The sequence below is a fragment of the Oreochromis niloticus genome, linkage group LG6, assembly GCF_001858045.2.
Source record: "Oreochromis niloticus isolate F11D_XX linkage group LG6, O_niloticus_UMD_NMBU, whole genome shotgun sequence".
NCBI lineage: Eukaryota > Metazoa > Chordata > Actinopteri > Cichliformes > Cichlidae > Oreochromis > Oreochromis niloticus.
In genome coordinates this window covers 24,675,552-24,700,659 of record NC_031971.2, presented here as the reverse complement: position 1 = coordinate 24,700,659, position 25,108 = coordinate 24,675,552, and the positions used below count along the sequence as shown (strand labels likewise).

At 39.1% G+C, this 25,108-nt stretch overlaps 2 protein-coding genes and 1 long non-coding RNA gene across 4 annotated transcripts; all 3 read right to left on the bottom strand.

The window, feature by feature from the left end:
• Positions 1-421: 421 nt before the first annotated feature.
• Positions 422-7,487, bottom strand: zglp1 (zinc finger GATA like protein 1). 2 transcript variants are annotated; one of them, XM_019359869.2, is made up of 5 exons: positions 6,851-7,487; positions 4,133-5,608; positions 3,913-4,025; positions 2,203-2,296; positions 422-1,518 (listed from the first exon to the last, which is right to left on the bottom strand). In XM_019359869.2, the coding sequence occupies exons 2-5, from the start codon at positions 5,593-5,595 to the stop codon at positions 1,386-1,388; spliced, it is 1,803 nt and encodes a 600-aa protein (XP_019215414.1). In that variant the 5' UTR covers positions 5,596-5,608; positions 6,851-7,487; the 3' UTR covers positions 422-1,385. The 2 variants fall into 2 exon arrangements, with proteins under 2 accessions (XP_019215414.1, XP_005469967.2); XM_005469910.4 differs by lacking the exon at positions 6,851-7,487 and adding an exon at positions 6,261-6,456.
• Positions 7,488-7,705: 218 nt separating this feature from the next.
• fdx2 (ferredoxin 2) lies at positions 7,706-10,569 on the bottom strand. The gene is made up of 5 exons (XM_003447882.5): positions 10,331-10,569; positions 9,927-9,978; positions 9,229-9,335; positions 9,055-9,142; positions 7,706-8,936 (listed from the first exon to the last, which is right to left on the bottom strand). Exons 1-5 carry the CDS (start codon positions 10,515-10,517, stop codon positions 8,780-8,782), a joined length of 591 nt encoding a protein of 196 aa, XP_003447930.1. The 5' UTR covers positions 10,518-10,569; the 3' UTR covers positions 7,706-8,779.
• A 12,136-nt stretch (positions 10,570-22,705) lies between these two features.
• Positions 22,706-24,088, bottom strand: LOC112847026 (uncharacterized). The gene is made up of 3 exons (XR_003220305.1): positions 24,011-24,088; positions 23,679-23,738; positions 22,706-23,558 (listed from the first exon to the last, which is right to left on the bottom strand). It is a non-coding gene; the product is annotated as an uncharacterized LOC112847026 (long non-coding RNA).
• Between the last annotated feature and the right edge of the window lie 1,020 nt (positions 24,089-25,108).

Sequence of the window (25,108 nt, the reverse complement as noted above, 5' to 3'; positions counted from 1 at the left end):
AAATGACCGCAGCAGGTGAGACGTTTTGGAGCATGTGCAATGTAAAATAAGAGCAGGCATATGCATTTCATTGAGCTTGAGCTCCCTTTTATGTCCTTGGCTTACATAGCGCTCATTTCCTTCAGTATTCCTCTTTGCCGGATGGTTTAGCACATGGCAAGAGAGCCAACTCAAGAAGACGTAATCCATTTTGAAATAATAGCTGCACTGTATCAATCCGTGCGAGGCCACCCACTTGGCCAGCAGGCCTGTAGTGCATGGTGGGCTGAAGGAAGTGTGGGAAGCCTCATTACTGAACATTTCTTCCCTCTCACTGTAGTTTAATTTGATATGTGCACCCATTTGAAACCAATTTATAATTTTACAGTCACTGCAATACTAAGCTAAATTCTTAAATGAAGAATGGGGAGACACAGGTTTGTTCATGAATTTAATATAAACAAACACCCATGCAAACACACACAAAACCCCTTTTCCCCATCACACAGAAAACAGCAATACTAAGGAAATCTACACACCGATTTAACAAGCCAAATAAAATAATGCTCTGAAACAATGGCCCAAATAAATACCAAAAAAAGTGACCACTTATTACAACCACAATTAGAAACAACAACAACAAAGACGACAAAATAAATAGCTTGATTTAACTTGTTCAACTAAATGTATCTGATGAACTTAGTAAACACTGTCGCTGTCAGGATCAGGAGCAGTAGGAGTGTTTTACAGTTAATAACAGTGAAAAACAGCACTGAGCTCAAGGCCTGTACAGAAATAACTTTCTATTACAGCTGTCGGTACTACTGAACATTATATGTAAGCAACACTGAAGCTATTTCGATGAAAAAATGTCACTACTAAACTTTCCACTGAATGCGTCACTTTCTGACAGTGGTCTTTCAGTATCCCATTTATTTGTATAAACGATTCTCAGCTCTGCTACAAAGTCTGGCTGTGTGTCCTCAGTATATCCCTCTTGGTGAAAAAAAACAAAAAACAAAAAACAAAAAGCAAACCTTCTAAGCGCCATCACACATGCTAAATACAAATTAAGGAGCAGAAATAGGATCAGTACAGAAAATACTTTAGTACAGATTATCTTCAGTTATTTTTTCCATACAAATTTCAATGTTTTACAAGTTGTTGGTTTTCTATTACTTTTTTTGATGCACACAGTCATAGAGGTGAATGTGTACTATTGTCTGAGGTACAGTGCTATAACAGTAAAACAAATTTAAATACCTTGAGTCAGGTAAGAGGTAGTCATATCTGTAGTGAACTGTAAAGATTTACGAGAGCAGCGAGTATTGTTTCAAACTGTTGTGTGCATCTGTGCAAAGCTCTGTCACATGTGGGCATAAAAACCTGTGCTGTGTGCAAGTTCCCTAGGTGGTGTGTTTCCGCTGAGCTGAGGTCAGCCTCACAAAGTTTCCACACTTGAGGCAGCAAGAGTTGGAGTTGCCCTCTTTCCGAGGGATATGCCAGCAGTTGACACAGCGCACTCTGTACTTCTTATACCTTCAAAAGTAAGAGAAAAAAAATGCAGTGGTGGTTCAACTATTTGCCCTTTAATGCTCAGGTGCATAAATGCTATTTAGTCAAATTATCATTGGCAGATGATTGATTTATAGTAATACTACAAGCCATTTTACAAGCATGGACATTTAATACTTTTCCAAAGTAGATTATCTGCACATTCTTTTGAGCCCAGCACTACTCCTTATTTCGAAAGCTAACCTGTGTTTATTTCTGAAAGAGAAATTATAAGCCAGTGAGTACTAACATACCATTTCATGCAATCATGAGATTAATGCATTAGTCTGGGAAGTCATGCATGAAGTAAAGTTTCTGTAAGATGCAGTCAGACTCTTGTGAGAATGACAAAAAATAAGTATCATTTCTGATGTTTGTGAGGCCTTAACTTGTTTAACTGCACAGTGTTGTGGCAACTGACTGCTGAAAACAGGATGAAAAATTATGGCAAAATAAGTAAACATCAACACAAACTGATTTGAAACAGGTTTCCACAAAACACAAGTTAGAATATATTAATTCCTTTAAGCTATAATTCAACATCATCAATGAGGACTCAAAGAAAATTTAAGACTCTGTTAAAAATCACAATAATCCAACTGATTATTGTGATCAGCCCTACTGCACAGCTTCAGTGTTTAAGACACTGAACATTGAACATCGAGCTACCTTATCCCACAGGCATTGCACAGTGGAGTCCCGTCCTCGGCATCTCTCCACATGGGGGTCTTCCTGGTGCAGCATGATGCACAAACTTTAACCTCTGGTGAAACAGAAATAAAAGATTAAGTAAGTAGCAGTAAAACTGAACTGAGTGTGCTCAAATAACTTATTGCCACGCATATTTTTTTTTATCTGAATTAAAGAAGTGTTTTAATGCAACCAAAGATAGCGACTACATTTGCAATAATCATTTAGCCTCCTAGGATCTGGTGCCCACATATGTGGACATCACATTTTGGGTTGTCTAGACAACAATACTAAATTTTGCTCTACAAGGTCCCGATATCCTCTTCTCAGAAACTACATCAGGTAAAAAGATAATTCTTTGTCTTTACATTCATCAGCTCCCAATCAGACCAAATAGCAAAGAGAAATTAAAAATGCATGCCATGAAAGAATTCGGGACTTAGGAGGTTAAAGATACATTTGTAATTTTACGCCTCAAAAACTTGATCAAATTATTAAACGATAACTGACTCCAGACAATAAAATTTCAATTTTTTAAAAATACACAACAATCTAGAACTTCACTGGAACATTTACACTGCATTTTCTGTTAACTGACCAATATACGAGAACAAGGCTGCATATCTGTCGAGAAGCTTGGCTCTTTGGTTTTTAAATGCTGGAAATACAGCACACTGACATTCCCACTTTACCAAAAATGAAACATACCCAAATGTCAAATAGTTACAGATTTGTAAAGACAATTTGTAAAGAAGAAGAAAAGATGAGAAAAATTATGAATGAAATTAAAGATATGAATTATGAAAAATTATTTTAAGTATTTTGTAAAAGTGTTAGCACTCAGATCCTTAGCTGATGATAAGTACATTTATTTAAAGTTGAGTTTATTTTTCTGTCGTCTTAGCTGACATTCACGTTGTGGTACTAAGTTATTTAAACCTCAACTTTCCTAAACACTTGTATGAAACAGTCACACCTGTCTGACCCTGTTGGGTTACATATTTCTAAGGTGGTGGTGTCCTCTAGTGGAGATTATGGGTATCACACACAAATACACTTCTATAACACTGTAATGCTGCAGATACTTTTATTTATAACTCATAATTAATTAAACATTAAATTATTACAATTACTTAATATATTGTATTTTACATACTTTATTTGTTCTTACAGAAAGTTATATATATTTTTATTTCCAATAAAATATTGGGATGTTTTGCTGAGTGTTTTGCCATTTGGGGTTAGTTTAGTGTTGTATTCTGGATAAAGTCTCCTAAGACACTATTTTTCTAAGACACACTTTTGGGCTGCACAAAAACAATTCAATTTTTTCCTCATATTAATTTAGTTAAAGTTGAAAAATGCAGTGTGTCTGTATTAGGTAACTAAATAAAATGTAAAAAAATCCAATCTCAAACTGTGTGTTAAGACTGAGATGCCAACTTGAGTGTAACACTTGTTCAGAATGTCTTTAATTTAATGCACATTATTATAATAAAAAAACTAAACAAATAACCCTTAAATATGCTAAAAAATGTACTTTGAGCTTAATTTTTAACAATAAAAAAATCAAATTAAAACAAGCAAGATACTCTGTAAACTCTTCTCTGCATCTTCTGTTAGATGATCCAGGAAAAACAATTAAATAAATGAGCAGCTTGCCTGAGGACATAGTTAGGGGGTACTCACTTAAAACACTGGTTGTGTGACCGTTCTCCTCATCCGAGCTGCTAGTTTTAAAAGATTTCTGTGATGACCGTGTCCTCAGCCTGGGTTTTCTCACACTCTTGCAGAGTTCCTTGCTGTTGTGGGTACACGCGGATAAAACACCAATAACGTGAGAGGATTTCATTTAACCTCCTACCACGTTTTGTAATACATGGCGTGTACTGAAGATGTGTTTGTCTACCTGTATTTTGAAGTTATGAGAAGCCGACACTGTTCCCTGCTTTCGTCTAGCTCCGTGTCCATCCTGAATGTCACTCCCTGGAAATCCGGGTCTTGAATATCCACACTACGACTGGGATTAGGCTGTTTTCTAGGAGTCTTAGTTCTCCACTGGTACGAAGAGGATGAACCGTGATCCTCCTTTTGCATTGTCCAAAGTTCTGCTTTGGATGGTGCAGAAGATTTTATCGGGCCAGTTGGAGGGGCTTCTTCATCTATGGGGGCATCTGCACATTCATCTGATTTTGAACCTAAGAGAGAATTCTCTGGAGCTCTGAATGTAAGTGATGGTGATTGTGAAGAAAGTTGGATGGGGCTCAGAGGAGGCAGCCTGCTGTCACATTGGGCTTCCACAGATAAAGTAAGATTTGCATTAATATCTAGTGACAGTACTGGCTTTGATAGAGTAGTACAAGTAGCATCATCTGAATTACAAGTTAGCTTAGTATTAAGACATGCATTGTGTGCCTGTGATAAAGCATTTTCAGAAAAGAGTGCATTTAAAATATCCTGTTTGCTAGAAGAACAATCCTTCTCACACTCCTGGCTGCACCCAATTTGTGTGTTGACAATGACGTTAACTTCGGTTTTGCTCTTGTGTTGAGGATGCAGAGATGCTGTTGTGTCTCCTGGCAAGTCTGCTCTGTCAGTGTCTGTTTTCTCAGCAGTTTCAAGCTGAACACCCATCTCGGAGTTTTTCACACAGCACTGTAGTTTAAATCCATCTCCTGTGGGTCTTCCTGTCACTTTTTCCTCAGCAGTGACAGAGGGTGTGATTTCTTGTCTCTCAAAGAGACGAGGAGATGGGCCTAACATGCATTCACCACTTAGAGTGTCACTTTCAATTGCAGCTTCTGTAACATCTGGTGCTGCAGTGGATAATGTGACTGTTGAATAGCCTAATTTTGTGGCAGATGAGGCTGAACGTGGGTCGAACACCTCAAGATTTTCCAAATGAAGCAGTTTTTCACACTGCAAGTTGATCAGGCTCAGCACTTTCCAGGGACTATTGCGTTCACACAGTGGTGTAGTTGTGACATTGCTGCTTTGACACTCCTCATTTATTGTTTTCAGCTCATTACATGGCAACGAACAAGACAAACTATGGTGGCAGGAACCGTTACAGGTATGAGATGAATGTGCATCTCCTTCCTTTTTCATTTCTAAAGTATCCTGGACAGAACTAGCAGAGGCTTCAAATGAATGTGGACCCTCTTCTTTTTTAATTACTAAAGAATCCTGGCTATATGTCTTAATCTCTGATTCACTGGGTAGATTTGAGTCTGGGAAACTGTTGTGGATAGGGGATACAAGCTTGGAAACTTCTTGGAAAAGGTAGAAAAGTGCAGACTGGGGAGAATCTTGTTCCACTTTGCTCTGGTTTCCCTGGATAAAGTCAGCTTGCATCCTTGATTTCGTACTCATACTGAGGCAGAGTCTACAACATGAATAGGAACAAATAGCTTTAGGACTAGCAGAGGTAAATCTGTGCATGTTTTCCCTAAACTTTCCCTCTAGTCTTCGTCTTTTCTCTATTACAAAAAATTGTACCTTCAGACCTTTACACATCTGACATGACAAATATGCTTCCTACCACAGATCATTGAAAGATATTAGTTTCTATCAATAGTCCACAAGCAACAAATTGGCTGCAAGCAGCTAAATATTTTAAATAACGTAAAATAATAGCATAGTGTCATTTTGCCTACCTTAAGGACAATTTAGGGTTAAAAAATGGTTAAATTGGGCGCTATGTAATTTTCTGTTACGTATTTAAGGAAAAACAAATTATTTCTAATAAATTATTGACCATTAATTAATACTCAGTAAATTTCAGATAAATAACTGATGAAATCTACCTTGGCCAGCATGTATAATTTATACAGCAAAGTATGTTTTGGTATTTTGTGCATGGGTGCATTTGTAATTTATAGGTGAAACAGAAAATGTCATGCCATGCATGCTACCTAAGGCTATTCTAAAACTGAGCTAATGCGGCCAATTATATGACTGCAGTTACAGCAAATAAGCTAATTCTATGTTTGTTTTTGTATCAAAAAACAACTTTTTATGTAACTAGTTCAACTCACCGGAAAGGCTGTAACAAAACTTTTCTGTGGCGCTTAAACCTGTCCGGGAACAAATGTTGCACTTCCTGCCTTCTAGAACGTCGAATTTTTCGCGGTTGTCGAGCGGTCGCGAGCTCAGCAGCAAATCCCATTAATATTACGTCAATCCGTTAACATGAATGCTTGTGAAATCATTTTTTTTTCTCTTACAGGCCACGAATGAACTAAGGCCTAAACGTTTCATCTAAAATAGATAATTCTATAGCGCATGCAAGCAGATCTACAATTTGGCATTGTGATTACATCTAAATAAACTCTGTAGGCACTGACTCATTCCATGTAAAATCAGAGTATCAGATCTCAGTAAGCACCCGTCAAGTTAAATGATTGCATATTCCGAACCATTATCTGTAATCGTGCATCACCATCACCTGCTGCCATAATCGATCTTTGTCTTCTATGTTTTTGACCTGCGATGGCCTCTAGCTAACGGTGTCTTTATCATGTATACATGAGATGAACACGCTTAAAAATCGTGGTCAAACTCTTAACTACAAGCGTTCAGCCCACTCTGCCTGACATTCGTGTGGAGTACCACTCTCGATGCTCACCTGTGATCTTCAATCCGTCGTCAAATAAAAGATTAAGCGTGTCGATTTACTGGGGAACTCCAACCACTGAAGCTGGTTGCTATGACTGGATCAGATTCTGGGGCCAGAAGAAGGTACGCGGGTGTTTTTCGTTTGCTAGATTACATCCGTCTGGGTATAAAAGCTTTGCCACTCCTAACTCCTGTTCACTTTGTAGCAGCTGCTTGTCTGGATATGCGAGTGGACAAAACCTTTTCTTTTACCCGGCAATGACTGTTAGCTAGTCATGCAGCCAGTAATGGTTATTTAACTGTTGGTGAGTCAGTGATAAGGTCAGTATCGTGGCCTTTGAGTTGTTATTGTAAGGTTGATGGCTAAAGAGTTAAGGTCATCACCAGGCAACCAACTTTGGCAGGGGGCTATCTGGTTTAAGTCGCCATTTCACTTTTAACAACCTATATTAAAACCTTTCACTGATGTGCATTTGCACTAGCAGTCACACACATGAGATTCTAAAATAAAACGTGAACGAAAGCATAAGGGACATTTAAATTCATCACATGCTTGATGGTTGGGAGTTTTTGTTTTGTTGCACTTTAGTTCTTTTTAGCTCCAAATTCATAGGAATGCTTCCTGAAGTCTGACTTGCATTAGGCTCAATCACTCCAACCTCAGTATCCCCCCCAGTCATGCCATTTTCTGCAACTGCTGCAGAAGCACTGAGCTTCATTTAACCAATTAACTTCAGCTTGGGCTGCAATAACCTCAGTGACGCAAATGTTTCAAGTTGTTCATTAGTAGAATTCAGGTGAGGGGGCACAATGACCTTTTTATGAAGGCCCAGGCCCCCAGGTAGTGAGTGCACTATTCAAAATATCTTTTTAAACAGATTTTATTGCACAACTTAAAATATTTGTATTTCATCAGACATAAAATACACAATTCACTTGTGCGCAAGTTGGACAAGTACAGTAGACTTGAGTAAAAGGTAGATGTGGTAAACTTAAACTATGGTAACATGAAGATCACCAGCTTCCATGCAGTCCTACTTCCATTTCCACCATCCTGCTATGGAACCAGCTGGACCAGATCCTCTAATCAAGCCTTAATCACTGACAGTTACAAAGAAATGCTTTAAAACACCTTTTTATCTGAAATGCAATTCACATGAATGTTTCTGAAATGTTTGGAGCAAATACAAAATAAGTTTCAATAGTATAAATTCTGCTTTGATTTCTTAGGAGCCCGTGTTTAAGAATCAGGCAAACATGACTGTTTATGGCTTTTTTCTGTCTTGCAGAATAGGATGATCGTGGCAGTGAGAATGTACTTCTACATCATAGACACAAAAATGTATAAATGAGCATGGTGCATACAAAAGTAAATGCTATGCATATAATACCTGACAAGAGTGATAATAATGGACTAGCCAAAACGATAATGACAATCTTGTGATACTTGTGCGTATTTGAGCTGTAACAAGGAATGTTCCATTAATCAGCAGAAAGATTTAACTCTGTTAAATAAAGTCTTCCCCTGCAGTTCTCTTTTTTTTTTCCAAAAAAAGAACAGTTTGATTGAATGGTGTCATAAAGCTGGCCTGAGAACGTGCCACAAACCCCCCAAAACAAAACAAAAAATACAGGATTTGTTAAACATCTTTTTGTTTTTTAAAGTTTGTTTTTTTTCCAAGTAACATCACCTACTGTGAGATGTAGTGTCTGACTCTGCCTGATCTCATCTGCAGGGACTGTCCTGTCAGTGGTTAACTGTAGAATTAGTCAGTTGTTAAGACATCTTGGGAGTTGCTATGGACTTTTCTATCCTTGTCATGCCTTTTCCATGGTTGCCCCCCCCCCTCCCAAACTCAACCAGTACACATGGTGCCTAGCGCCAAGCTAAAAGCTCCAGTTTTTCTCCACACCCCATCTTCACCCTCTATTTCACTTCTCAGTGAGGTTTGGGAACATGGCCATCCACATAGAAGTTCCGGGTGACTTTGGGCAAGGTTAGTTCAATCCCATCAAGCTCCGGAGTGAGAATGATCTGGCATCCCAGCCTGGAGTTCTCCTGCAGCATCGGCGCCATGTCAAGCATGTCATCCTCCCTATGAATGGATATATATGTCAATAATAATGATTTTTTTTTTTTTCAAACTGCATCACATAGATTTGCCAAACTTAATGTGACATGGTCAAATAAGATGGCACTGGTAGCAGTCCTACCTCTCTTCAGGTTCTGGCAGTTTGTCAAAATGAGCAGCACTCACATAAACATGACATGTTGAGCAAGCAAGAGACGCTTCACAGGCTCCTAAATATTCCAAGACACAAATATCTCAATGACAATGGTGCAAGGATAATGGTGTTCATCTAAAGTTCATCTGTAATGATCCTCACCTTCCAGGTCAATGCCATGCTTGTGAGCCAGGTAGAGGACATTGTCTCCCACTTTAGCTTTCACGGGGATCCTCTGGCCTGACCGATCTATATACACCACGTTGACACTGAACAGAAGACATCAAACTATTAAAAGCAACAAACAAACAGGTGATACAATATCTCACATCTGTGATGCATTCAAGATTAGATGAGCTTTTAAAGAAAATTTGTTTTTTGTTTTTTTAAAGAAACAGACATTTATGTGTGTTTGGCCATAATTCAAGTGTTTATTCCACCATTCTCAACTTATAATATACAAAATATATACAAATAATGAAGTCTGAAAATCTATAAATAATTTTATCTAATAAGTATCAGAGGTCTATTTTTTAAGCTTATCTGGTATTTTATTTATTTTTAAATAAAAAGAACTTTAAATGCAACAAGAGGTCTGCTTATTTTTAAGTATGTGCTCTCAAATTAATGATTTGCATAAGCACTCTGTGGTGGTTTAGGGTGCTTTTAAACTGGATCCAGCCGCTGCTTTGGTTGTGAGTTATTTTAATTTGTCCATTTACACTTACGTGCAACTTCGGCTTTAGTTTTTGACAGAAGTAGCTGTGATAACAATTCTTATTAAAAGTATTACGATGCATCCAGTTATGTGCAGTTCACCGTACCCTGTTATTTCACAATAAAAGCCTCAGCTGACTTACACATCCTCAGGGTCCTCTGCATTGGAGCTCCCCTCCTCACTGTGGTAAAGACCTGAGGAAAGAGCAACACAGCCATCATTACTGTGAGAGTATTCAAAGGTGACATCAGCTCCTCCACTTTGATAATGGGGCTGATTTACTTGTTGCACCCAAGTTTCAGAAGTTTACCATCCCTAACTGGGAATGCTGAAACGAAGTTACACAAGTGTTATTGAACCGACTTTCCAGGCAGATTACTGCTAATTTTACAGACTTCCTGCAATGCCTAACTTGCCTGGCATCGCCGATGACTGAAACTCCACCAAGAAGAAAAATTATAAGTACCTATTCAGACTTATCGTAAACAAACAGTCCTGACAGGAAAACCGGCTTTAGGCTAAATGTTAGCAGGCTGCACCACTCACCTATACTCGTCTGTAAGTGTCGGTTTATCGTCCGGAAACTATCAAAGGACCCCTTCCTTTGTAAATTAGCCGCATTTTTCGCATTACACTTTAACCTGAACAGTGGACACGTGCTACAGTCCGGGATAACTCGAGAAAGCCTCAAAGTCAGTCCCATGCTCGACCGGACTGCAGCAGAGGCCGCCATGACTGTTTTGGTCACATGACTGCACGCAGCCAATAGGAAACGAGTAACGGAGCGGGGACATTTCTGCTGTGAGGAGTTTCTCTGACAGCAGAGGGTGCCCCTGCGTCACCAGCTGCACGTGAGAGAAGGCCGATTATGTCTGTGTTACAAACGTTCACACGTGGACCTAAATGAACTTATACGATAAAATTTTGTGAAATTACTAAAAGTGGCAGAGCTCATTATGTTGAAAGGAGCCTGTGAGAGGGACTGTCTATGATAGTCATTAGTGTTGCTGTATTAATATGTAAATGCTGCATTTTTTTGAACTTTCTTTTCACTGCTTATATGTTTAACAGGTTGCACATATGAATAATTTCATGATACAGCTTACTAAAAAAAGTCAGCACACAAAGCTCTCATATATTTTAGAAATTGAAGTACGTATGTAAGTAAGTACCACATGAATTTGTACTGAAGTACAGCACCATGAAAAAGTCTCGAGCCATCCCTCCTTTATTTATATTTTACTTTCACACGGGTAGATTTTCATGTAATTCCGTAAAATGAGGAAACTGCACAAGTGAATGATAAAAAAAGATGAACAGTATCTGAAAGTCATGTACTTAAGAAAGAGCAGAAGATCCAGCACAGACCTGATACAGGACCTGAGAGATGCATCTTGCTCCTCTGCATTTGCTGTTTAATTCAGCCTCAACAGAAATGGTCTTAGTGAAAGGGTGGATGTGAAGACGCGATAGCTAAGGAAGGGAAACAGGGAGAAAAGGCTGAGACGGGAACAGGTCTTATGGAATGATGAATCTGAATTTGACATGTATATAGGATATAAAGTATCTACAGCCATCTGTAAAGCACAGTGGAGACGGTCATAGTCTGAGGCTAAATGTCAAAGCTGATAGAATTCTGAATGCAAAAAAAGAAAAAAAAAAAAATTAATAATTTGATCCACCATGCAAAACCATCTGGGAAGGATCTGAGAGCCAATATAATATTTTTTTTATATGAAAATGATTCCAAACATTCTGTCAGTCCAGTAAAAGCAAACTGGGACAGAAAGCAAAACACACACGCTCACACAATGGAACATGGGAGCACAGTGGTGTGGTGGTTAGCACTGAGTCATCATAGCAAGAAGGTCCTGGGTTTAAATCCACTGACCTTCAGCATGTTCTCCACATGTGTGCGTGGGTACTCTGGCTTTTTCCCACAGTCTCAATGCATGCAGTCAGTGGGATTAGTTTAATTAGTGAATGTGAGTGCGAATGGTTTTCGAACAACAGACTGGAGACCCATCCAAGGTGTATCCTGCTTCTTACCCTGCCTCTCCCCAGAGCCCGGACCTCAACATTATTAAAGCAGCGTGGGATCATCTTTACAGAGAACAGAACAAAAGGCAGCCAACATCCAAAGAAGAGCTCTGAATTTACTACAAGAAGCCTGGATAACTATTCCTGAAGACTACTTAAAGAAAGTATAAGAAAGCTTGCCTATGAGAGTACAGGCCATGTTCAGAAATAAAGGTGATAATACCTAATACTGACTTTCAAGCTCCTTAGACTTTTACTATCTATCTTTTTGCATATATACTCTATTTTCATTTATGTTTTCAAATGTTTCAATAGATATTCAACAAGTACTGGCTTTCAACTGAGTCATAGCCAAAGACTTTTATACAGTTGTATAAACTAGCATAGAAAGACAATACTGAAGAACTAATACCTTAAAAAGATCATTGATGACGTGTTCGAGATTACATTTAACCACAGGAGACTCAGTATAAATTGAAATCTAAATAACAGTTAAAAAAAAGAATAGACTGAACTCAGTACAAACAGCAAGATTAGGTTGCCTCCATTAGGCACCAGCACACCTAAGTTATTATAGACTATAAAGGTTTTTTATTTTACCTTCTATTTAAACAAAATGTCTGGTAGTAATACATTTACCATACACTTAGGAGCTATAAGCACATACAAGTGCAAAACATGCTTCAGTGTTATAATATAAATAATGTCTTAATGTAAAAAAAATATGGCAGTACATTTCAAACTGTTTAAAAGAAGAAATTTTAAATAACATACTTACGCAACACAGCTGCAGCTTTGACTAGTCTAAGCCTGTTAAAATTATATGCTTCTGATTAAGGAAGCAGGTTATATTTCAGAAGTATTAGACAGTATTGCCCCAGTGCTTTCCTCTGTGAATGCCCCACGGTACACAACAATAAATTCATGTTTTGCCCTGTTCTGCATGTGCTGAAGGCAATCTTAGATAAGACATGATGCAGGCTGGCAGCAGGACCCTGTATGACTGAGACCACTGTGTGTAAAGACAAAGACGTGATGTTATGACTACAGGCAGGTTAAAGGCTCAGCCGCTCTGTTTCTCTCTTGCTCTGTCTCTTGTGCTCAACTTCCACCCGAGCAAAAAGTCAGCTGCTATTAAGCATGTAACCCTTTTGCAGAAAAGCGCTGCGTTGATACTTGAGGTGTAATTTATTGGCCTCAGGGATCCTATAATAAAAAACGATGAGCTCATTCTGCGTGATATCACTAGAAGTCTTGCTTCACTTCTTATCTTTCCTTCACTGTGTCATAATGAACTATGGTTTGGGGAAAAGCAGACACTTAAAGTGGGTTTAAGATGCACACTAAACCCCCCATCTGGTTCTGGCTGTGGAGGTTCCTCCCGTGTGGATGGCTATAAAAAGTAAATGGGGACCTCTGTCTGCTTTTTTCCCTTTATTTTATAGTAAGCCCTGGCACTCAACTCGCTGGCATATAGATTATAACTTTTTATGTACTCTAAATTCACATAATGAAACACTGTTACACTTTCATGTGTGTACTCACGCACACATGCACCACACACACACACACACACACACACACACACCTGCATAGTACTATTGTCAAAGGACAGTTTATATGTGTGTCTGAGAAGTCTGTCAGTTTACAACCTACATCTTTTGTCCCGAGGTTTTGAAGGTGTGTGTGTGTGTGTGTGTGTGTGTGTGTGTGTGTGACGTGCGTGTTTTTGAGTGTGTATTGACATGTATTGGGTGGAGTTTCTTTACGCTTGACCTGGTTAGTTAGGTGGCCTGTAGCTGTTCCTTAAGATTACATTTTCTTTGCTTCGTGATGACTACGCTATGCAAAAACTCAAACACCCCCACATTCTTACTTTTTAAATCTACTCACAACTGTAATATTTAAACAAAGCACTTCTTAGAAATGATGTGGACACACAATACACACCCTTGGATTTAAAAAAAAAAACTCTCCTAACAAATGTTGCTAACCCAGAGTTAAGCAGAGACATCATGAATAGTGCAGAGACATTTTGCAGTTATGCAGTGACCTGGTGAATCCCCAGGGACTACAGTATGCATATATATGTGCTGCTTATGTTTCCAGGGACATGGAAAATCACATTTTTTTGTCTGCAGTCCTTTGGGTGCTTTCAATTACTCCTATCAGCACTCCCCTGTTCTTTTTCCTTGTTAATGACACCCCACCCCCCCACCTCTCTCCAACGTACCACAATGCAGCTTTTCCCTGCGAAGCGCCTTGAGGAGACTGTTGTTGTGATCTGGTGCTATATAAATAAAATTGAATTGAATTGAAATTGAATTCCCTCTCTCTTTTTAACTTTAAACAACTCCTATTATATAACATACACTCACTGGACACTTTGTTAGGTACACATGAACAGCCTACTTGTTTGTTGAATGCAAATTTCGAATCATCCAATCACCTGCAACTCAGTGCCTTTAGGCATGTAGACATGATGAAGGCCACTCACTGAAGTTCAAACTGAGTATCAGTTAAGCGATTCTGAATGTGGCATGGTTGTTGTTGGTGCCAGACAGGCTGGTCTGAATGTTTAAAGAAAAAAAACTGGGATTTTCCCACATAACCGTCTCTGGGGTTTACAGAAAATGGTCAGAAAAAAAGGAAAATATCCAGTGAGCGCTAGTTCTCTGGAAATGGCTTGTTGATGACTTGCCAGAGGTAAGAGCAAAATGGCTAGACTCTTTCGAGCTGACAGGAAGGTAACTCAAACAACCACTTATTACAACCAACACATGCAGAAGGGCATCTCTGAATGCACAATGCAGCAAACCCTCAAGAGCAGCAGCAGAAGACTACACAGGGGAAGTGAAACTGGACAACAGAAAATTGGAAAAGCATTGCCTGGTCTGAGGAGTCTCTTCTGCTACATTCAGGTGTTGAGGTTATAGTCTGGCATAAACATGAAAGCATGGGTCCCTCCTACCTTGCAACAGTCGTTCAAGCTGGTGGTAGTGTAACGGTGTTGGGCATATTTTTTTGGCACACTTTGGGCCCTTTACTTGTTGACCATGTTCATCCCTGCATGATCACAGCATAACCATCTTCTGATAGCTGCTTTTAGCAGGATAATCTTAAAGCTCAAATCATGCCAAGAGAAGAAGAGAAGAGTCCCGTCATGGATGTGCAGGTGACAAATCTGCAGTAACTGTTTGATGCTGTCAAAATCTGGGGAATATTTCCAGCACCTTGTTGAATCTATGCAATGAAGAATTAAAGATGTTTCAAAACCAAAAAAGGGGGTCCAACCCAGTACTAACAAGCTGTGCCTAATAAAGTGACCAGTGAATGTATATTTATGTATATTTATCCAGCCACTGCCAGAAAAATACCATAAAAGATTCACCCTTAACACAAAAATTTGCCGTGTAAGTAAATCCATACGGTATATCTTGCTTTCTACATTGATCTCCAAGCTATTCGAAAGTGATCAATAACAGGATGATGTCCCTTGTTTTGTTTTTTTCTTTTCATAAGGGTCATGCATAAGTCCCCCAAATTTCACCATGTAGGCTACTCATTTCCTAATAGCATTTGTAAAACTTAGCTTAGCCTTAATAAAAAATAAAAAATGGAGCTATACATGTGGGTGTTGTTGTGGAAGCAGTAACAAATGGAGTCGAGGATGAGCACCACCGATTGTGTAAATCAGAAAGAATTTAGATCACTGACAGTAGGAAGATTATAGAATAACAAATTGGATTGTTTGTTTCCATTAAGAATAAAAGAAAGTTTAAGTTCTTGAATGTGTGCGAGTGTTGGAGGATTTCACTTGAAAATGTCTGCTTTCTGTTCACATTTCATTTCCTGCATTTAATGTCGTTTCTGGCTTTATTGTCAGTATCATCAGTTGTGGTGTTGTTTATTGGGCCACTAAGTTGAATGACAGCAGCACTTTTGTTTGATTTCAGATGTTTTACTGCACTCCTTTGGGACCAATCTGGCTAGAGTTAGATGGATGTCAGATGTGCGATTTTAAGGAAGTGAACAGTCTTAATGCTTTATAGAACAGCACTGGCTTTGAAGCAGCTTTGAATGATGCAGCCAAAGAATGCATTTATTTCCTTCAGCTTTTAGTGCCCGGCTAAATGAGACCTTTACGTTAAAATGAAATGTTGAGATTAGTTTCATCATCACTGCTGAATCGCTGCTGACTATGTTTTGTAATTGAGTTGCATTTAATCTTATCTTCATCTTGAAGCTTGAAGCCAGCGTGTGTTTGCATACTTCATTTCAAGTGCATGCCTGCATATGAGCAGCACGGTTATTGTCCCATCCTCTCCGATGAGTCACACACACTAATTAAAAGCAGGTTAAAAAAGAAAGAAAGTGCCCTTATGCCCTTTCATGCTTCACGAGTGTGGGAAAGCTTGTTTCTCAGCCAGGCAAAAAGGAAACTTACCATAATCTGAGTAAACACGGCAACAGCCTGGGACCTGGCATCACGGCGTGATGAATGCTTTCTTACTCAGTGTCTGGGAGAGCTTAATGCTTCCGGGACTCTTTCTTTATGTACTGTATGTCAAACATTTAAATGTGAGAAAACTTCAAGAGTCTCCCTGGAGCCTGACGCTGTGTTGCATTGTTTTTAATTAATGACCTTTTACACGCAACACACAAAAGTTGTGCAGAGGCCAGCAAATGAGATGTTTGCTTTAGTTTGATGTCTAGACGCAGTTTAGTGTTTTCGAACTCTGTTCGACTTCTGTCTGGCCTCTGATAAACACCATTGACCGCTGACTGTTGACCTTTGACACCAGATAAAGAAAGCTGCGAGTTAGGTCAGAAGCTTGAGGTGATGGAGGTGTAACAAATTATGTCAACAAATCTGAATACACAAAGAAAACTCTGGATCTGCTCTAATTTGACTTTTTTTGTTATTATTTTTTTTAAAGTTTGAATCCTAGTTATGAACATAAAATGGAGATTTAAAGAGAGAACAGCAGTGTCAACAGCATGATCACATCATTCCATGCTTATCCTTCGTCATTGTCAACGAATCCAATAAAAAGAGCGTCACCAGAAATCCTTTAGTCCACACAGAAAAGTTTCTGACTTGCTTTGCTGACTTGCACCCATCTCCTGGCCCAAGAAATCTGTATTTTGTTTCCTACTTTATCTGCTGTTACTGTCTAACATATTAACGTTTAGCAAACAATCAGAGTAGACGGTGGAGCTGCTGCTAGTTTATTGTGGCTAATGAACACACATTTCATTTGGTACTCTTGCAACTGAAGAGTGAGAGGAGGTACTTCTGACGTTCTTCTTCTGAGAAATAAAAGCCTAGTTAATTTATACTGACAATGCAACTGGCAATACAGCATGCAGATTAAACAAACTTTAGATTCCAGCTTTGGATAATGCTATTATATGATTTTTCCAACAGATTTTTTTCTCTGTCTGCTCCACTGCAAGGATGGCCGAGGCTCATGCCAACGTATTTTGCCAAAAACAAATTTTACATAGTCAAGGCCTTCATGGTTCAAACCTTAGGCTTGTAGAGACATATTTCTGTGTAAAGTATCACGGAGAATATTGTTTAAAGAGAACTTTATGCCACACAGAACTGTGGAAAACAAAACAACCAGCACCCTGTTCCTCTTTTTCGATCTATTTACAGCAGCAGGACCGTGCAACAGCGCGGTGCACTGATGTGCTTTTTGTCACTGATTTTGCTGATTACAAAAAAAAAAAGCTCACAGGATAGAGTGTACCATCTTCTTCAGCTTCTTCTTCTGTCAGAGCTGCTAAAGCAAATTGAGCTGTCAGTCACACAGTGGTCACCATGGAATTGTCATCAATCTCCAACTTGGAACATCAGACTGTGAACCAACAGACTGCTTCCTGTTGTTAAGGCAGCAAAATGATTGATAACACTAAGTAAGGACAGACGTGCTTCTAGAATCTAGAAGCAAGTCTCTCCACTGAGAAGCCATTTTGATAAAGCCTCCAGCCACATATTTGGGCAGTTAATATGAAGCATTATCTAAATGAGCTTAAATTTCAGTGGTTAGTGGGATATAAAACTGCATGTTTGACAGTTATGCTGCCCCATTTCAGGACATTTGAATGTCACATCTGTTTAAAGTCTCTAGTAGGGAGTGTTCATCGGCATGCTTATAGGACTGCCGCTTAACAAACAGTGCTAAAAAATGCCAACTTGTATTCCATTGCATCGCACTCTGATTTGGAAATTGTTATCCATGCCTTCATGTCATCACATCTGGATTGTTGTAATTCACTGTTCATTGGTTTTAACAAAGCATCCTTGGAACGTCTGAGGTTATTCGGGATGCCATTGCGAGGAGTACTCACATGTCACATCCTTGCTAATTCACTTGCACTCTCTCCCCGTTGACTTGAGAGTCCAGTTTAAGATTCTGGTTTTGACTTTTTCACATACATCAGTGAACCTTCGCATCCATACGTTCCCATCCCATCAGACAAGGTTGAGAACTAAAGGCGACAGAGCTTTCGTAAAAGTGGTGCCCAGACTCTCTCCCTCTGAGCCTGAGATCTTTTAAAACTTGCTTTTTGGTAATTTTTTGATTTTATGTTCCAGGATTTTTGTTGTGAAGCACTTTTAGATATTTATCCTGAAAGGCTCTATATAAATGAAATTTAACTTTACTAGGTGCATATGAAACTAATCAGATCGACTGGCGCATAAAGACATGCATGTAATTAAGTCCAAATGACAAAGACTGGCTATTTGTGTGTGACGTGTGTGTATGTCCATGGTGTTTAGTGTGCTGCTGTTGAGATATGGTTGTAACAGTGACCATAATTGACCCACCTGGAGTTCCAGACCTGGCCTCTGTTGACCATTTAGTCAGAGAACGATGTCTCCTCGGGGACTGAGAGGTGCTAACTCTGTGACAAACTGGACTCTGTTTCACTCCACACGTTCCAAGAATCCATTTTTACTGCAGCTGTAACTGTTTCCTCATTTCAACAGTTTATTTCAAAATGAAGGATCAGCCTGTATCAAATATCATTCTTACATGTCACATTGTAAATTTAGTTTCAGTTTTTTATTTAATAATAATAAAAAAGAAGGATTAGTGGTTAGTGTTTGACTTTGTTGAACATTAACATTTCTCAAACTGTCATGTCACACTGAATTCAAGACAGATGTTTTTTATTGGATCAACCAGCATGAACAGGCTCTTGTTTGCCTGTTTTGCCCAGGCAAACATCAATGCATTACTAAGCCTCTTATTTGCATTTATCTGTTTTTGTGCGTCCCTTTAGTTCACACTCTTTAATAGTTAAACTGCATGCGTCAGCTTCTGCCTTAGGCTCAAAGCACAGACAGGTAAACAAAAGAACTAAGGCTCAAATTGTACTTTTGAGATGATTAAACCTGCGAGTTGACTAGAACATTTTCCCAGTATATCACTAAGGTAAACATTGTTCTGACTGTCTAAATGTTATTTATATTCCATAGATTAATTGACACTTTCTCTTTTTAATCTCAGCAAATTTTACAAAAGGTGTCAGCGAACTATGGGCACAAACTCTAGACATTATTTCTGCATGACCCAGCAAACCTCACTATATGTCATTCTCTTTCAAACTCTAGGTATCTCCTTTCCCCCTTTCTCAAATAAACCCTCATCTCTCACCGGCTCACCAGCAATGACCAAAAACAAACACGAGCACAACTTTTCTTCACGTTCAGGCACACATATCTGCAGAATAACCAGTCTAAACAGAGTTATCAGTGCAGCTGGCAGACTGGAACGACTCAGAGAATCATGAGACGGGAAACTTATTGTGTGTGTGGCTCCGCTATTGTTTTATAGTTGCGTGACTTGATAGACTATTTATACAAACAATCTATTTCTTAATTTTTAAGATTACGTAGCAGCCGCTGTGGGAGACTTGAATGTATTAATAATTTGTTTCCTTTAAAGGCCACAAAGTCTGCAGGAAAACATTTGAAACCCCCATCGTGTCAGGCTGTTAATGATTTGGTCAAGGTCAACAATAACTTGTTAAAATGTATTTATAATAAAGGATATTACATGATTGTTCTGATATGAAAAATCAAGTTAAATCTTTTATGTCTGGAGTTTATCGTTGCACGTGTGAGGGTACGTGCCATTTGTGTGTGCAGTATACATCCTAACGTCAGTGTGTCCTATCTGTGTGGTGTTGGTGTCTGGAGCTCGACGTGTTATCACTGCAGAGCAGGGATGATAAGAGATACACTGTGTAGGCCAAGCATGGATATGTCGCTGTCCTTACTATGACTGTTCATAGTGGCACTTGCTATCCCCAAGTAGCTGGTTTAAAGTAGGACCACATTTACTGATTAAAAGTTAGAGTTTTAAATAATTTGTTAATGTTATACAGTTTTTCAAAACTGTAATGATTCTGGGAAGTGAATTAAATTTTACATTTTGACTTTAGGGCCACAAATTAAACTGCTGTATTGGGGTTAAGCCAGAAAAAAATAAATAAATAAAAGTGCTGCTGAGTTAAGTAAATGGGCAAATTCCAACAGAGTCTAAAGAAGTTGTGTTAAATCAAGTTAAATTCTTTCTGACAACCTTTTTTAATAGGTGAATCAATCAATCAATCAATCAATCAATCAATCAATCAATCCTTTATTTATATAGCACATTTAAAAGACCAGAGGTACTCCAAAGTGCTTCTCAAAAATAAAATATGAAATAAAATTAATTATATACAGGGAGTGCAGAATTATTAGGCAAATGAGTATTTTGTCCACATCATCCTCTTCATGCATGTTGTCTTACTCCAAGCTGTATAGGCTCGAAAGCCTACTACCAATTAAGCATATTAGGTGATGTGCATCTCTGTAATGAGAAGGGGTGTGGTCTAATGACATCAACACCCTATATCAGGTGTGCATAATTATTAGGCAACTTCCTTTCCTTTGGCAAAATGGGTCAAAAGAAGGACTTGACAGGCTCAGAAAAGTCAAAAATAGTGAGATATCTTGCAGAGGGATGCAGCAGTCTTAAAATTGCAAAGCTTCTGAAGCGTGATCATCGAACAATCAAGCGTTTCATTCAAAATAGTCAACAGGGTCGCAAGAAGTGTGTGGAAAAACCAAGGCGCAAAATAACTGCCCATGAACTGAGAAAAGTCAAGCGTGCAGCTGCCAAGATGCCACTTGCCACCAGTTGTGCCATATTTCAGAGCTGCAACATCACTGGAGTGCCCAAAAGCACAAGGTGTGCAATACTCAGAGACATGGCCAAGGTAAGAAAGGCTGAAAGACGACCACCACTGAACAAGACACACAAGCTCAAACCTCAAGACTGGGTCAAGAAATATCTCAAGACTGATTTTTCTAAGGTTTTATGGACTGATGAAATGAGAGTGAGTCTTGATGGGCCAGATGGATGGGCCCGTGGCTGGATTGGTAAAGGGCAGAGAGCTCCAGTCCGACTCAGACGCCAGCAAGGTGGAGGTGGAGTACTGGTTTGGGCTGGTATCATCAAAGATGAGCTTGTGGGGCCTTTTCGGGTTGAGGATGGAGTCAAGCTCAACTCCCAGTCCTACTGCCAGTTTCTGGAAGACACCTTCTTCAAGCAGTGGTACAGGAAGAAGTCTGCATCCTTCAAGAAAAACATGATTTTCATGCAGGACAATGCTCCATCACACGCGTCCAAGTACTCCACAGCGTGGCTGGCAAGAAAGGGTATAAAAGAAGAAAAACTAATGACATGGCCTCCTTGTTCACCTGATCTGAACCCCATTGAGAACCTGTGGTCCATCATCAAATGTGAGATTTACAAGGAGGGAAAACAGTACACCTCTCTGAACAGTGTCTGGGAGGCTGTGGTTGCTGCTGCACGCAATGTTGATGGTGAACAGATCAAAACACTGACAGAATCCATGGATGGCAGGCTTTTGAGTGTCCTTGCAAAGAAAGGTGGCTATATTGGTCGCTGATTTGTTTTTGTTTTTGAATGTCAGAAATGTATATTTGTGAATGTGGAGATGTTATATTGGTTTCACTGGTAAAAATAAATAATTGAAGTGGGTGTATATTTGTTTTTTGTTAAGTTGCCTAATAATTATGCACAGTAATAGTCACCTGCACACACAGATATCCCCCTAAAATAGCTAAAACTAAAAACTACTTCCAAAAACATTCAGCGTTGATATTAATGAGTTTTTTGGGTTCATTGAGAACATGGTTGTTGTTCAATAATAAAATTATTCCTCAAAAATACAACTTGCCTAATAATTCTGCACTCCCTGTATGGATACAGATACATAAAGTACAAATACATTCCCAGATAAAACAAAGCACTAATTAACCCGTGAGTACTATGTTAAAAGAAATATTTCACACCTAGTGTAAAAGTTAGGTAAAATCAACACAGAAATATCAACTGGAAAAACCCAGTAACACAATAGCTTAAAATTACATACAAATGCAATAAAAGTACAAAGTGTACATCTGATAAATCACTAACTAGTCTAAAATGCAAGATCAAATAAGTTTTCAGTCGTGTTTTAAAAGTAGGCCAATGCTTGTTTTCTGTATGCAGGCCATCACTGTCTAGTCTAGAAAACTTAAAACTACTAAAAGTGAATAAAAGCACCTCCTGCAAAGAGATCTGTTTTGCAATGGTTTCAAGGATCTCAACATGTGTGAAATCAGTTAAAGTTCTGCCATACGAACGGCTTCTCAGTAAATTTGTTTTGCAGTCATGAAATGAAATCTGCAACCACTGAGCGTGAGCGAGACGCAGACAAGTTTTTTTCTCCTCCTTCTTCTAGTGCACTTCAGATTTAATCTAGGTCTTTCTCCTATGTTGGCGTTAGGGCCCAAAGCTCGACGGTGGTTGAAGACATGTGAGGAGATTAGTCTCTCTGAGCCCTAAGAGAGCTGTGATGATTTAAGATTTAAGCTACGCTTAAGCTAACCTAAACAAAGCCTTCATTCTTTTTACATCTGCATTGTTTGTGCAGCAGGCTGAAGGAAGATTATGAGGGGACAGATTTATGAGGAGATGGATCAAGGAGTGTGCAAGAGAAACAACCCAGCTGCATCTAATCAAAATCAGGAAAAGTCATCTAGTTCAAATTGGCACCAAATTTTTATTATAATATGAATTCAGAAAAGACACATCCAGTTACATGAAGTGTATTCCAAAGAAGAGTTGAGGGTTTATATTACATATTTTGTTAAGTAAATGAACTTCAAGTCACTTTTCATATTCTAAAAATTTGTCTACTGTGTAGAGATGTTATTATTTGCATGGCTTTCGTTATGGAAATTAACACATATGCATATGAGCATACCTACGGTGTGGTTTCTTTCTCACCACTTGCAATGTTGATGGTTTGATCTCCAGCCCACTCTTACACATTTAGTAGAACCTGTAGTTACAGTGAAGAGATGCTATGTTAGTCATGTCTTCACTTTCCCTTTACCAGTTGATACATTTCAGCACCCCTTACCCGGCATATCCATCAGACCCTCTCTGTCCCACACACAACAACACACACACAATATTACATGTAGGCCAGTGAGGCGATGATAAAGGCCTGGCAGGTGGCAGTTGAACGGTCTGGTCGGATTGTTCCTGGTAAGGACGCAGCTGTTAGCGGCACCCTCTCAGCCGAGATCGTGTATCTGCACTGGGCATTGCAGAGCTTCTGTCACCCACTGCGTGAATTATTAGTCTGTGGTTTCCTGTTGTCACGGCGAAAAGCACATACATCAAAGCATGCACACAGCCATGCTGCCACGATGTATGATGCATGTATACACTGGATTGTAAACGCACAGGAAAGGAGGGTTTTTTTTAGTCACCTCTTTTACCACTTTATAGTGTAGAATTCATGCAGACTTGCATAATAGCTGTCTTATGCCCTGATAAGAGACCAGACCAAGAAATCAGACACTTCATGAGGTGATGTGGTGTGAACAGGTGTGTCTCATGCTACTGTATGTGTGTGTATCACTGCAGCATCGAGCGATTGCACAATGCAGGTTTAGTCATACGCATTCCAGGACATGAACACTCATAGCTGACACTGTACACATTCAAACAAGCCATCAGAAGCAGACAGACAGAGAAATGATCATACAAACTCGCTGTCCCACACACACAAAGGGTGCTATAATTATCCTCATACACTTACCTCATCCGTTTTCTCAAGTCTGTACCGAAGGCAGCGAGTCGTCATATCACTTCATAAAGACAAGAAGTAAATCTGCAAACACATTCGAACAACCAGTCAGACTCTTTGCCAGTGCAAGTTATGTTCCTTTATTCATAAGAAATGAAAAACAAATTGCAGAGAATTTTGAAATATGATAACTACGCAGGGGAAATTATAAGATAAATACATAACTTTGATGCGTAAAGTTTGCAGTGCAAACAAACCTACAAGCGTCAACAAGTGAAAAAAATGTGTCGATAACAGCCTGGTGACGGCATCTTTACTGGAAGCCACAATGCCACAGAGAGCATCTGCCAAGTTTATGGTCACATAGTCATTTGCCCCTAATCCATTAGCAATGTGATTTTTAATTACCATTGCTACATAGCTGTGGATTTGTCATAGTCAAGGCTGTATGTAAGGAAGGGCGGGGGGGGGGGGGGGGGGGGGGGGGGTGCTCACAAAGAAGATATACACTTTAGACAAGTCTAATAGTAACCTACAAGCATGTGGAAATTCCCTCCATGGAAAGAATTCATTACATATTCCTCATTCACTTTCCTCCAGGCATTTCCTCTCCTACTTTGGTAGAAGTTTCTTCTCTTAATCTTCTCCTGTGTCACTTACCAATTTCTTTGCCATTTGATCGTTATCTGTTTGTGTTATGATTCCACATATCCTTCTCTGCAGTTTTTATTTTTTCACTGCAGTTTTTGTGTGCAGCGGCAGGGACGAGATTATAATAACTTATGTAGAAACACCAGTGCAATGCTTTTCTTCAGCATATTTAAACTTTTGGGCAGAGCAAAGCCATTTTTAACCTATACCCCGTATACTACTGTCATAGCACTGTGCTAACACTCACAGTTTGCTGAAGAAGTTTAGCAAACAGGATGAGACCAACAAAGTTAGTTGCTTTGTTGGTCTCAGGATTCCATAATAACATTGTCTTTGTACATTTCAGACCACAGCTGGCCTGTTAAATAACATAATTATCGACTTATGTGTTTGGTTCAACATTTTTAAAATGGATTTAATGCATTTTTGAGTGTCTCTGGGTGCAAATTTGATTTTGTT

Coding starts and splice junctions, on each gene's coding strand:
- fdx2 (XM_003447882.5), bottom strand. CDS start 10,517: ATGGCGGCCTCTGCTGCAGTCCGGTCGAGCATGGGACTGACTTTGAGG. Junction 9,979..10,330: donor ACACTTACAGACGAGTATAG/GTGAGTGGTGCA, acceptor CTCTTTCCTCAG/GTCTTTACCACAGTGAGGAG. Junction 9,143..9,228: donor GCATGGCATTGACCTGGAAG/GTGAGGATCATT, acceptor TGGAATATTTAG/GAGCCTGTGAAGCGTCTCTT.
- zglp1 (XM_005469910.4), bottom strand. CDS start 6,391: ATGGGATTTGCTGCTGAGCTCGCGACCGCTCGACAACCGCGAAAAATT. Junction 2,297..3,912: donor TCACACAACCAGTGTTTTAA/GTGAGTACCCCC, acceptor CTGTTTCACCAG/AGGTTAAAGTTTGTGCATCA. Junction 1,519..2,202: donor TGCAATGCCTGTGGGATAAG/GTAGCTCGATGT, acceptor TTACTTTTGAAG/GTATAAGAAGTACAGAGTGC.